General features: G+C 47.3%; 1 protein-coding gene across 31 annotated transcripts in view; it reads left to right on the top strand.

Annotated features, from left to right (window-relative positions):
• Window positions 1-13,584, top strand: part of CELF2 (CUGBP Elav-like family member 2) — a 955,758-nt gene that overhangs the window by 645,720 nt on the left and 296,454 nt on the right. For 6 of the 31 annotated variants that reach the window (XM_072749558.1, XM_072749551.1, XM_072749556.1 and 3 more), the window contains exon 1: window positions 7,851-8,114. The exons of 16 other annotated variants lie outside the window; for them this stretch is intronic. In XM_072749558.1, the coding sequence (XP_072605659.1) occupies window positions 8,041-8,114 (74 nt within the window). In that variant the 5' untranslated portion in view covers window positions 7,851-8,040. Of the gene's footprint in view, window positions 1-2,983; window positions 3,347-7,850; window positions 8,115-8,341; window positions 8,366-9,314; window positions 9,341-13,584 lie in introns of those variants that run through there. 9 more of the 31 variants (XM_072749547.1, XM_072749544.1, XM_072749577.1 and 6 more) reach the window with 6 other exon arrangements.

Raw genomic sequence — 13,584 nt, 5'->3', positions numbered from 1 at the left:
ATCACCAGGGCTGCAGGCCCCACTATGTCCTGATCTTTACTGTGTCTTGCTTCCTGTATAGCTTGGTTGGGAACCCCAGCTCTCTTTCGGGCTCTGTGAAGTGGATGGCTTACCCATTCATTCAGAGATGACTCAGGAAGCATCTCTGAAAATGGGAACTCTCCGGGTTGGCGGTAAGAGGCCTAAGTTCCTGGTGGCAGCAAATAGGACTCATTTGGACCCTCTCTTTGGAAACTGACCTGATGAAAAGGGATGGAGACCTCACCCCAATCCCCAGGCTGCTCAGTGGCTTCTCTCTGTAAACCGCAGCCTTCTCCTTCCCTCTGGGTCAGGCTGGTGGCCTTAGAAGTGGAAGTGTCCATGAAACTTTAATGCTACAAGAACAATAGGATTAGAACTGGCTTTCTCCTTTCCTTTCCACCTGCCAGTTCCAGGTTTAAACAGAGATTTAGGTGGGGGGCATTAGGGGTGTATGGGGAGAGTGGATTATGATTGGAAGTAAGGAATAAAAACAAAATTTATGAACAGTCTATGCCTGGCACTACAGTAGGCGGGTTTTTAAAATTTTGTATAATTTAATCCTCACTGGCATCCAGGAGTTGGAGGTAATGTTATCACCATTTTAAAGATGGATAACTGAGACAGAGAAAGGTTAAGTAATAGGCCTGGGGACACACAGCTCATATGGTGGGAGGGATTCAAACTCAGGACTCGGCCAGACGCCTTCCCTGCCTACCTGAAAGCGTAACTAATGAATACCTGACACTTTAAAAGCCATCTCTTCCTCAGTGCTGCATTTCCACCATGGTCTTTGATTTGTAGACACCTCAGAATTTTGCCACTAAGGAAGCTGTACAGTAAGAAAAGAAAAATAATGAATATGAAAGGAAAAATCGCAGTGGCATTTGATTCTGACTTGTAACGCCTCCGCCTCCATCCTCACTCATCCGCCTTCCAGTTCATGAGGTCTTTGAGCTAAAGCATCCTGTGCCTCACTTTTCTCAGGCTTTAAGCTGCACAATGGGAATAGGAGTGGGCAGGCAAAAGAGGGAATTTTAAAGCACTATGACGTTGAAAGGTAACTTTCTGTAAGAGGGGCCAAAAGATGTCCTATTGCAATCGTAACCAATCAAGGCACAAATATATCTTGTGCAGGATACGAGACATAGTCTCAGCCGTCCAGAAACTCGCAACAGTCAGGAAATGGAGAGAGAACAGCAGGTAGAAAGGTATCAGGGGTGTGATGCAGGATGGGGAGTTGAACGGGGTGCAGAGGATGGGGAACCTAAAGCAGGGTGAGTGAGGAGGAGAAAGCAGGTGTCCTTAGGACACCCTGGAGTAAAAAAAAAAAAAAAAAGGACACCCTGGAGTGATCTCTGTTATTAAAATGAAGCACAACAAAATCCCTAGCTGCTTCTCTTTTCTCCCCCAGACCCAAAGTCTTTCACACCTCTCCCGCTATATTCCTGGGAAACAGGGCAAATGTACCTATTAGCCTCCAGAGAGTATTGAGACTGAGCTATGGGTTGACATCAAGGTTCACACTCAGCAGTGGAGATAACATAGAACACATCCACTTAGCTTGGGAAGATAGCTACGCCACCTTTCCGCGAAGATCTTGGGTAGTTCTTTTAAAGAGGAAGAAAAAAAATCACTATTATTATTTTTATTTTATTTTATTTTATTTTATTTTATTTTATTTTACTTTATTTTTTTTTTTGGCCCTCATGGACTTCAGGGGAATTAGAATCAAAAGCAAATTTAAATAAAAAGCCATTTGGGATTTTCAAAAACCTTTACCAGGAGCTAAAAATGGCTTAGAGATTTGAACCATATTATAGGGGAAAAAATAAATTTCCTGTACTCAAAACCTTAATGTATCTTCAACCTACATGTCGTTTTAATAGCTGTGTTATGTAATGGCTGTAGTAATAATTAGGTTAACACATCGCACTTCCTTACTTGAGGATCACGGTAGATTTTGATCTTTCAGCCATTTGTCCCTAAGAGGAAATGATGGCCACGCGTGTGACAAAGGTCTGGCTGACCAAGCGGTAAAGTAAATGTCCCGCGGCCAGTGTCAGTCCGTCTTTGATGGAATCAGATGCAGAATCAAACAGGTTTGGTTCTTAGATCATCTGGTCTTTTCCACTCAGCTTGAAGGTAGCATTTGCCTGGAAGAGTCTGGCCTGCGTGCGCGCTGTCAGGTGGGCCCTGACCTGGGGACCCCAGCCCTCTGCGGGCGATCCTCCAGCATCGCGGGTAGAGCGGGTTTGTGCGCTTGGTTTTACGGAACCCCCAGATTTTGCTCTCTGAATCTTCACTCCGAGATGTGTTTGTTTAGAAAAAAACAAACACACTGAGATTGCCTCCCCAGTTGAGGTTTTGATCGTTGCCCAGATCTGTCCCCGACAGCCCCACCCCAAGGCTTGAAGCTCCCGGCCCCGTTTCCTTCCCCACACCCCCCCACCTGTTGCCCCCACCCCCGACCTCATGTCCACCCCTCGCTGTACCCACCCAGCTGTTGCTGCTCAGCTGGTGAATTTCATCAAGCAGAAGTGTCTCCTTTTTTAAATCCAACCACACGTGACAGTAAGATGAGAACTTGTGGCCAATCGGGGAAAACCTTTTGTGGGCCTGGGGGTGGGGGGGGGTGCCGGAGGGCAGACTGCCAGGGAATTAACCGCCTCCTTCTGATCGGTATGAATTCTGTTCCTGCCGCCAGGCTGGCACCAGATAAGGGTACCTGGTGTCGCCTGACCCATCTCGGGATCATCAAGAGGCCAATGGAACATTCCTTCAGAGGTCTTCACTGGGTGCCTTAGGGTGCAAATCACCACGCCAGCCCTTTTGGCTCTGTGCACCGTTTTTGCCACTTTCCCCCGGTTCATCTCCTGCAACCTCCCTTCATGGGACGCAGACTTGCATCCTCCCCCCTCCCGCCCTCTGGTAACGTCTGGAAAGGAATCCCATGGCTCACTCCACAGACAGCTGTTCCTAGTTCAGAAACCAGCTCTGGTCAAGGCGAGGCAAACTTGATTTCTCTTGCACATAAGCAACCAACCACAACTCTCTTCACTTTGGTAGTCACCTGCCTCCTCAGACACGCAGCTGTAGAGGGAAGCTTCTGGCATTGTCTGGCTGCCATCTGAGAAAGCTAAAGAGGGGGAAGCGAAGAAGGTGGCAGCCCTACCATGGAGAAAGGCAAGGGCAAGGGCAAGTTAGAGAGGGAAGTGATGAGCTGGTTGGGCTCTGGGTCTGACCGACCCGCGGTGTTAACATTTCATCCCCTGGGAATGGAAGCTTCTGGAAACTCTAGAGGGGCATCTCATTTCGGAGCACGAAGGTATGTACACAAAGAACCATCTTCATGGTGAGGGCCTCTTCAGAAGGAAGATAAATTCACCATTATGTCTTTTGGCTCTATTAAAAACAGATTCAGAAAAACACAAGATTGCAAAAAGCCAGTAGCAGCTGTTCTCAAGGGAGAGTGACTACTTAAAATTCCCGTAAAAATGTAAAATAAGACTTTAATAACTACTTCATCTTTATTGGCATTTAATTTTACTTAAGTCATTTTAGGAATGTGACAAAGTCACCGTTCCAGAAGCTTTCAATTGAAAATAGGGGCGGGGTGGGGTGGGGTGGGGCTGGTGGCAGAGGGCGTTGGTGGATAATAAAGTGATCATTTTAAATTTCTGATTAGCGACATAAGTATTTTTTAAGGGATACCTTTATGGAATGAAGAAAAGATATAATTTAAATGTATCATTTAAGGATCTGTCTGGCTTTTTTCAAGCACATACAGAACACCATTGTTTATTTTTGCAAGTTGCTAATGAAACTAGAGGAAGCCAAGAGCAAACACATGGCCACAAAGTCAGATACTCTCTCAGGTACTTAAAATTCATGTGGATTTCAAATTTATTGGCTAGAAATGATGGGAAATCCCCTTATAGGGCCTGTATTTCTTGCTCCAAATGGCTCTGAACACATTAGGCTTTTTTTTTTTTTTTTTTTTTTTAAAGCCGGAACAGCTATGTTAACAAAATTTGAATTTGAAAATGTGATAGGGGAAAGATGTTTTGGATTCCAGTTCGTAATGGTGAGCCAGAAGTGAGGTGTGTGTGTTGGGGGGGGGGGGGATAAGGTGGGGAACGACCCTTTTGTGAAGGAGGCTTTTTGAGTAGATGGAACAGTAGTGATACATCTGCAATAACACAGCTGATAGTCTTCTGCTTTTAAGCAGATTGCCACGTGTGACGTGTATAGAAACAATTAAAAAATGGAAATTTGTCATTAAGTATACAAGGTCTGTACGGAAGAAAAATTGTTTGCTTATGAACACAAATCACCATGTATCAGGCACCCAGTATCTAAGTTATGGTGTAAACTTGGTGCAAACACGTTGAAAGCTGTATAACCAAGGGACTATATTCTGGCTCATTGATGGAATGGGGTGGCAGGGATAGGAGTCTTCTAGTTCCCTCAGTGTGTACTCTGTGCACAAATGCATTTTATTAGCACGCCGTTTCTATTGAGAGGTTTGTGGGCTTTTTTTAATGCCAGTGATAATTCAGCGCTCAAACAATGACCATTGCAGAAAACTCCGTTTGAGATGAGGCATGAGGGGGGAAGCGGCTTGCTGAAACAGCACAGTGCACCCGATCGCCTTGGAAGGCCTCATATAAAATGAGGTCATTCAGAAACTTTCCCTTGAAGTGCTTCCAATTCTTGAATTGCCTTTTGTTTGGGAAATGAATAGCAAGTTGATTAAAAAAAAAAAAAAATAGACAATTAGGGAAGGTAGGGGGATGGGCCTAGGGAAGAGCTTAAGGTTTTTCCACAATGAAGCTAAAACTATGAGGAACCTTCATTGTCCACAACAGGCCCGTCCCCAGTGATGTCAGCACGCAGTGGTGTCACCAACCAGGTCATGTCCACGAGAGGGACCCGCTGATGGCCTCATCCCTTTTCAGTGCTGTTGATAAGATCCTTGGCTAGAAAATAGCTCCATTGAACCCAAGTGTTCAACAGCGGCCCAGTGGAGCTGTCTGCCAAATAACACCAACTGCCAAAACATGATACCTGATGGCTCATTACTGCATGAAAATTAAAAAAGGGGCCCCATTGAGTTGTTTTTAGATTTTGTTTTTACCTTCTGCCAAAGCAGTGAAAACGAGAGATTTACGCTTTTCATCAGGTGGTATTTGGTTGGGTGTTTTTGTTTTGTTTTCGTTTTTAGACTCGAGAGCTTTTGAAATTTGTATTTTTTAAAAGGGCTATTGTGCGTGTGCTATGATCATGGAAACAACACCCTATGGGGTGTGTGTATGTGTGTACTTTGTTTCTCTTTGGCACCTACATCAATACCTGTACAATCATCGTGTTATTTATGTATTTGGCAGCCAAACTATTTAAACAGGGCTTCACTCCATAAGCGTTCCTTGGATTCACATTGTCCCGATATCCCATGTAAGAGCAAGTTTTCTTCTTGCATTTGACTCTGGTTTTGCTTCTAACTTTACATGGCAAAAGCAAATGTGCTTTGAAAACTCGGGTACACTGTAGTTGCTGAAGAAGGCAATAACCTATGCACTTGTAATTCTTTCTCTATGACCTACTTACATACTACTTCACCCTCCTTATAGTATGATTAAAAGCTGCTTTGAATCCACTATTGCCTCAAGGGATTTGAGGCTAGAATTTAACAAACTGCTGAGAAGGCTTAAGTCAGTAAGAGGGCTTCCCTACAGCTTCTCCCAACTAATTCACATGCAATTAAGGAGAAAATAAATATTTCAGAAGTGTACATGTTAATGAAGCTTTTTTCTACCTTATAGAATGTAGATATGTAGCTTTATCCCACAGCTGATTTGAAAATATTTCTCTTTTTTGATTAATGCGGCTGTGTTCTGCTTCTGTTCTGGAGGCCAGCTCTGTTCGTTCTTAAAATAAATTTGTTACACAGTCAGCTCATTACGTACATTTGGGATTTATATAAATGATATATGAAAAACCAAGAACTGACAAGGTTGGTCTCATTTATCCAGTTAATTACTTTATTAAGATTATTGAAAGACCAACAAAATTCTTATAATTTCAAAGGCAGCCTGTAGTAAGTAGCAGGGATGGGGAATAAATGGGACTCAGTCCTATCAGGAAAAGTTTGGGTATTTTGGAGCTAAGAATTCATTTTCCTGCCTCTGTTTTTCGATTCCTTATGAACCTAGACCTCGTTCCTCAGAAAGGCAGTATTTTCAAAGGAAGGGTCGTCCTAGCCCTACCTTTGTCTTGGAATTGGAACTGTGTTGGTCAAAGCCAGATATACTGTGCAGCTGAAGAAGAAGGTACTCGAGTCCATTCGGTATGTATAGGCTTAACTGCATCCTCCAGGCCTGTTACTTTATACTGCTCAGTCCATCAAACCTGGTTTTAAAATTGAAATGTGGGTTTAAAATTGGTATGTAAATACTTCTTCTCCTTCATAATCTCAGAGAGATGGTCAGTTTTCCTATCACACACAAAGTTGGCGAGAAAAGATCCTTTCTCCAGATTATGGTGTCTGATAACATCTCACACCTGATGTATTTTAACCACACGTGACCCGACTTGCTTAACCCTCCGGGCTACTGTGATTACATCACCAGGTGTGATGTCATTGCAAAAGAAAAGTGATTACCCAAAGGCGGCGGCTGTGAACTTCTGGCGTGCAATTTATGATTGCTGCTCCAGCGCCAGAGATACAAAGAAGTTTCCCGTACTTGTGACATGGTTGGTGAAAAGTTCGGTTGCATCCTTATGCCCAAACGACAAAACCATGACAGACCGCCACCATGTACTTTCCCCTTCCAGAAGGTTGCAAATCACTTGGGAAAATTAAACTCCCTGCTTCTTTCTGTTCATGTGTGAGCTCTTGGCCCCTTGTCTGCATCCCTGTTAGTAAATAGCCACAAATCCAAATCTCGAGTGGGTGTTTAAGCTTCATGGCCACCACATTAGAGATCTCCCAGCCTTCCTTCCAACAGAGTCGCCGCTGGTTCTCAGTCATTTTCTTCAATACTGGAAAATGAAAGATCTGATTTCTTTTTCTTTCTTTCTTTCTCTTTCTTTCTTTCTTTCTTCTTTTCTTTCTTTCTTTCTTCTTTTCTTTCTTTCCTTCTTTTCTTTCTTTCTTTCCTTCTTTCCTTCCTTCCTTCCTTCCTTCTTTCCTTTCCTTCTTTCTTTCTTTTTTCTTTTTTTTAAAGAAAACGTGATTCCCGTGACTCCCATATTCAGAGCCTTCTCCGAACTTCTCCGTTTGCATAGAGGACACAAGGGAAATGCCATCGCGTGCAGACGCGAGCCCTCTTTGTCCTGAAAGCCTTGAGCTAAGTCCCCAAGTGTCGCCCGGGCCGGTCATCGGGTCTTTCCCCGGGCTGACCCGCGGATGCTGTTCTCAGTGATCATTGTTCCTGCCGGTGGCAAGCGCGTCGCACAGGCGGGCGGCCCGGGCCCAGCAAGCCCTCGGGAGGGGCCGTTCCTGGCCGGCCGGCCCGGGAGCTGCTGGGGTTCGGCCGCCGGGTGACCCGGGCTCGGGCGCTACGGTGGCACCTTCGGGCCTCGCGCCGGGCGCCGTGCGAGCGGGGAACTGAGCGCAACCGGCCCGAGGCTGGGGACCCCGGGGAAGTCGGGCTAGTTTTGCAGCTGGTGAGCTCAGCCCGCCGCCGCCGGCCCGGCTCCCCCCTCCCCCCCCCTCCCCTCCCCCCCCCCGGGGCCGCGCGGGCCCGCAGGGGTTAAGCGGCGGCGCGGCGGGCGCGGAGCTCCGCCTCCGCCTCCGCTCGCCGCACCTGGCGCTCCGCAGCCCCGGCGCCGGCCGCGGGGCTCCGGCGGGGATTGGCGGAGGGCGGGAGCGAGAGAATGTGACAAGTGCCGCTCGGCGGCCGCCGGAGGCCGCGCGCACCTGCCCCTGCCCGTCTCGCGCCGCGGCCGCTCGGACGCGCGCCCCCCGCCCCGCCCCGCCCCGCCGCCCCCAGCGCGGAGCCTCGGCGCGCCGAGACCATGACTTCTGCCTTCAAGCTGGATTTCCTCCCGGACATGATGGTCGAGGGCCGCCTGCTAGTTCCCGACAGAATGTGAGTGGGGCCCCGGGCACGCGGGGCCGGGCGGCTGCAGCCGGGGCGCCTCCCCGGAGCCCCGAGGACGGCGGGCGCGGGCGCGGGCGGCGGGAGCGGGAGCGGGAGCGGGAGCGGGAGCGGGCGGCGGGCGGGCGCCTCCCTGGGGTCCTGGGGGCGCGGGGCGCGGGGGCCGGGGCGGGGCGGGGCGGGGCGGGGGCCGGCAGGCTGGGCGTGGGCTCCAGGCGGACACCCGCGAGCGGGGGGACCAGGTGAGGACCGGCGAGGGGGCGCGGGGTGCGGGGACCGGCGAGCGGGGCGCGGGGGTGCAGGGGGTGCGGGAACCGGCGGGCGGGGCGCAAGGTGCAGAGGGTGCAGGGGGTGCGGGTGCCGGCGGGCGGGGCGCAAGGTGCAGAGGGTGCAGGGGGTGCGGGTGCTGGCGAGCGGGGCGCAAGGTGCAGAGGGTGCAGGGGGTGCGGGTGCCGGCGGGCGGGGCGCAAGGTGCAGAGGGTGCAGGGGGTGCGGGTGCTGGCGAGCGGGGCGCAAGGTGAAGGGGGTGCAGGGGGTGCGGGTGCCGGGGGGGGGACCAGGTGAGGACCCGCGAGCGGGGCGCGGGGGTGCAGGGGGTGCGGGGACTGGCGAGGGGGGCGCAGGGTGCAGAGGGCGCAGGGGGTGCGGGTGCCGGCGAGCGGGGCGCGGGGGTGCAAGGGGTGCAGGGACCGGCGAGCGGGGCGCAGGGGTGCAGGGGGTGCGGGGACCGGCGGGGACCGGCGAGCGGGGGTGCAAAGGGTGCAGGGGGTGTGGGGACCGGCGAGCGGGGGTGCAAGGGGTGCAGGGGGTGTGGGGACCGGCGAGCGGGGGTGCAAGGGGTGCAGGGGGTGTGGGGACCGGCGAGCGGGGGTGCAAGGGGTGCAGGGGGTGCGAGGACCGGCGAGCGGGGCGCAGGGGTTGCAAGGGGCGCGGGGACCGGCGAGCGGGGCGCGGCGTCCCGGGGCGGGGTGCGCGCGTGCACGCCCGTGTCATTTGAAATGCGGGTCTGACGGAGCCCTGGTGGCCCACTTAAAGATCCCTTTTTACCGAATCCCCGGCTCCTCCGACTTGCATTTGCAAAGATCCCTTTCCGGTGGTGGAAGAGTGCAGGGAGAGAAGGGGTGGGGGGTGGGGGGGAAGGTGGGGGGCGGGAGGAGGAGGATGGATAATTATAAAGCATTAAAACAGCCCGGTGTGCTCTGTTGCAGAAATTAGAGGTAATTTTTACGTAATCATGGTGGTTGGTCTGAGATGCGGTTTCTAATTTAATAATTAATGTGATTCTGGTTGTTGTACGTGTCGCCAAACTAGGGTGGAGAGTTTATGGGGAGAAGTAGAGAGCTGGGATCTTGAGAAAGGGAAAGTATATCTGATTTTTCTCTGGCTCGTTAGTGTCGACAGGAAAGTTTCTCCCCTCAGCTCAGGCTCTGTGGAGTCCGTGGCACCCACTTGTATTCAGTCGTGTTGTGAAAAAGAAACCTAGAAGGATTGCCAGAGCGGGTCTGAAAGGTCTGTGTCCATTTTAGACTTGGAATGCAGAAAATTCTCTCTTACCAGGCACGAAAACTGAAAACTGCCAGTGAATCTGGGCTGCAGTTAATCTAGTGGAAAAAAAAAAAAAAAAAAGAAAAAGAAAAAAAAAAAAAAAAAAGGACTGTTATCCTTGGTAAGAGTTCCTATAAAATGTTTCCTGATTCCACCCGCTATGGGACTTCACATCCATATTCTTTCCGGCACCTTACCCTACACTTTGCAATTTGTAGGCCATTCAGAGCTTTATGATCCATCTCTCTGGCAACTTTCCCCTACGGTGCTGGATTCATTTTCTAGCATGTTAAGTGTTACGAGTTTGAGAGATTTTTGAGAAACTCTCAGTGGCCAACTATTTGAGCCCCTAGGATTTCAAAAAAAAAAAAGGGGGGGGGGGAGGGAGAGGATAGAGTCGGTTAAGTGCAGTTGTCCTTCCAGTCGATATGAAGAATGTTAACTTGCCTGTACACACGATCGGGTTCGTTGTCCCAACTAAGATAATCAGATAACGTAAATTAAAATATTGAATTTCCTTTTGGCAGTTTCTCTGGGAAATTAATCTTGATTAGTAACGTTCCCATGATACTTGTTTTACAAGATCTCTGTCCTGTCCCCCTTAAAATAAATATCTGTATAGATACATAATGCTTGTTTGCACCTTTGCTCTGGAAAGTTTTGTGCTTTCTGCTCTCTAGAGGAGTGTTGGGAGAGAGAATTGGCGTGATCGTGATAGTGACTTTATGGTCACCTTGCTACTTAGGTGACCATGATATGGCTAATGAATGCTCTGTGAATTTAATGTGTTAATGGTCTCCGAAAGATGCTGTCTCTTGTCAGTTAAATTATGAATTATGAAAGTTTAATGTGTCCTTTTCCTTTGGTGGCTGAATGTGGCTTTTTCAAACTGTTTGCTCTGAATAGAGCCTTTGTATCTCTGCCCCGGCGCCTTCTGTACAAACCCTAATATGTAACTTCTACCCTACTTCTCTTCCCAGATGCTAGTTCTTTCCAAATGATATCCTTTGGAATCAAACTCCCATTGTTTTCAGTGCTTGTCAACTATTGCTTGATTGAACTTAGAAAAATAACAACGAAAAATAGAGGATTTGTAAATAATCTGTTTCCAGATAGCTATTCCGTCTTCTTAGCCCTGAAAGTACTGTAGCATGCTTTCCAAAATAGTTTGCAATTAAGTCACATTGCAGACTATCTTTGGGGAGCAGAGGTGTGTGGGAGGGCATATGACAAGCTGAAAATGCTTGAAACCCACCTAGCAGTGTATCTTGTTGCCATATGCATGCAGTTGGGAAGATAGCTGTGCAGATTTATTGTTTTGGGGACTGGTTGTCACATATGGTATATTTCCATTTGGACTAAATTGCAGTCGCCTAGATGTTGGCCTATTCCTAAAAGGAACTTAAATAAAGCATAGGGGCTTTTCTGGTGTTGATTTTTCTAAAGCAGTAGGACATAGTTTCAATGGCGTTTTCCCACAAGAATATATTACATAAGTTTGCAAGATGTAATATGGTTGAGTCCTCAAGGCAGATGAACAAATAGCTTTTGAGATGAATTATTATGCTTGATGGCCCCACGAGCCATCCTGTGTTTAAAGAGCCCAGATCATATAAGGCTTTGCAATGGGTCTGAATTGTTAGGACATATGCTTCAAAGTCTTGGCGTTTTAAGCGTTCAGTGTTGAAACTATAAATGGAAATAGACCTTTTAAATAACCTTAACTACTAATGTTTTGTTGTCCTTGTGTTGCTATAGAATATCGCTTGCTACAAAGCATAATGAAAACAGAAATAGGAACTGATTTCAGAAATTTTAAACTGGGACAGTCTGGGGTGGGGGTGGGGATGTGGGTTTCCTTTGTTTAACCTTTTTAATGATCACATATGTATTTAGGGTTTTTAGCTGCTTTAGAATTTTTAAAAATCTAAGAAATGATGTCTTGGAAATGAGAAATCTCAGGTGGAAAAATATCTACAGATGCAGCTTTAAAATTATTCAGATTTGTGATGTTAGAGTAAGACACCCAGAAGCTAGCAATAAATTAACATGAAATCTTTTTCTTTTTTTTTTTTTCTCACCTTCAGTAAGTTAACCTTGTTGGAAACAAGAAAAGTTGTCCTGAATATAAATTTATCAACTTGGTGAATTCATCACTTTTGTTCATTAGGTCCTCCCAAGTGAGGAAAACTGGAAAAATGTCTGTCAGTGTCCAGTTAAACTGAAAGGTGGTTCTAGGGACTTTCACTGTTCAAGTTGAAAGGGGCTTTAGAGACCATCTGGTCGAACTTCCTCATTTTATAGATTGAGAAGCTATTGTAGGGGCAATGTGACCCCTCCAGGAGGCAGTGCAATTACTAGCTTTCTCCCCTTCCCTCCTTAAATGGACAAAAACATGAGTCGTTCATTGAACGCCTACTGTGTGCCAGGGCACTTGACTTACCTGTCTCTGACCTTGATGATAGATGTGCAGGGGGCATATTATACCCATTTTACAGCTCATGGTTAAAGAGGTTCTGTGCTCCCCCATGCCGCATAGGCAGTCAACAGCAAAGCTCTGGTTGGCTTGTGTGTGTGTTATATAAATGCCAGTTCACATGTTGTTGGGGAGACAGGAGAGAACTGTGAATTAAATATTCGACATAGAGTTTTATCAGGAAACCCAAATTGTGCCACACAAGAGTGGTTGAGCATTATAGGAAATACACATCACTTGTTCAGAATTACCTTTCTAATTTGCTTCAAGCCCATACTCTTATTCCATATGTTAATTAAAGAGAATGTATTTTGATGAAAAAGATTTTCTGGCTTACAAGGTACCAGCAAAATGAAGGTCAAAAGCATGAGGGTCCCTTTTGCTTTTCTTTCCCCCCAGATGGCATTTGAACTATATTTGGAAAATGCCAGTAATAAAACAGAGTGATAACTGAGACTTGTCACCTGATCCTTTGATGACCGCATGAGGGATTAAAGAGAGACACTCGAAGAGTTAGGTATATGGGTTTTTAAGGAAAAATTTTAAACATGTGCTTTCAGGTAGGATTTCTCAGTAAGCAACACGTATTTTAGCATCAGCCGCTTCTCGAAACCAAAAACTCATCCCATGTTGGCGTTTTGAAACACTGATGTTATCTTTGATCTGGGTTAGAGGTGTGTTGTGAATTGTCGGGTGTTGCTATTTAATTGGGATTTCCTGGATTGAGATTACTCGAGGATTCTGTTCATCAGATGCTGTGAAATGGGGGCAATAGGAACCTTGCAAGACAAGATAAAAAAGGAGATAAGATTTTCAGATACAAAGCTGGTAATTAAGATTTCATGGGATCATTTAGAATGTTTTCTACCTCCGAGCAGTCTCCCCCTCCCAAACAGCGACAGCTGTAACAACAGTATATGTGGCCTTTGATAAAAGACTGAAAACTACTTCCCCTGCCTCCCTCTTTTTTTTTTTTACAGAAATTTGCAAATTTTTCATTTCTCCTTACCCTTTCCTTGTGGTTTCGTTGCTTACAGATTAAATGCTGAGCTTCCAATTAACGACAGGTATGACTTTGGCATGCAAAATCATCAGATAAACTTGAGTGTCCTCCAACCAGGACACGACGTGATCTAGCTACTGTGCCAGAATTTGGGGTAACACTTGTTTGTTAAGGCTTACATGGAGACTTCTGCACGGTCACTGATGTCATCGTAGCACATTTTAAAAACGCACCCCGCAACTGCTAAACCATGCTGTCAGCATCCTTTTATCTGATTGGCATTCCACTGGAAAATCTGGTATTTTCAACATGTTTCAGGGAGCCACACGTATAAGGCACCGATGTTGTAGCACTTCCTGTGCTGAACTTCGTCCAAACTTTAAGTCTTTATTTCCAATTTAGACTGTTCATTCTGGAGGATTGTGCTTCGGTGGTTT

Source organism: Vulpes vulpes, chromosome 2 (assembly GCF_048418805.1).
Source record: "Vulpes vulpes isolate BD-2025 chromosome 2, VulVul3, whole genome shotgun sequence".
Lineage (NCBI taxonomy): Eukaryota > Metazoa > Chordata > Mammalia > Carnivora > Canidae > Vulpes > Vulpes vulpes.
Note: the sequence above shows the minus strand (reverse complement) of the source record. Positions and strands in the feature narration are given on the sequence as shown.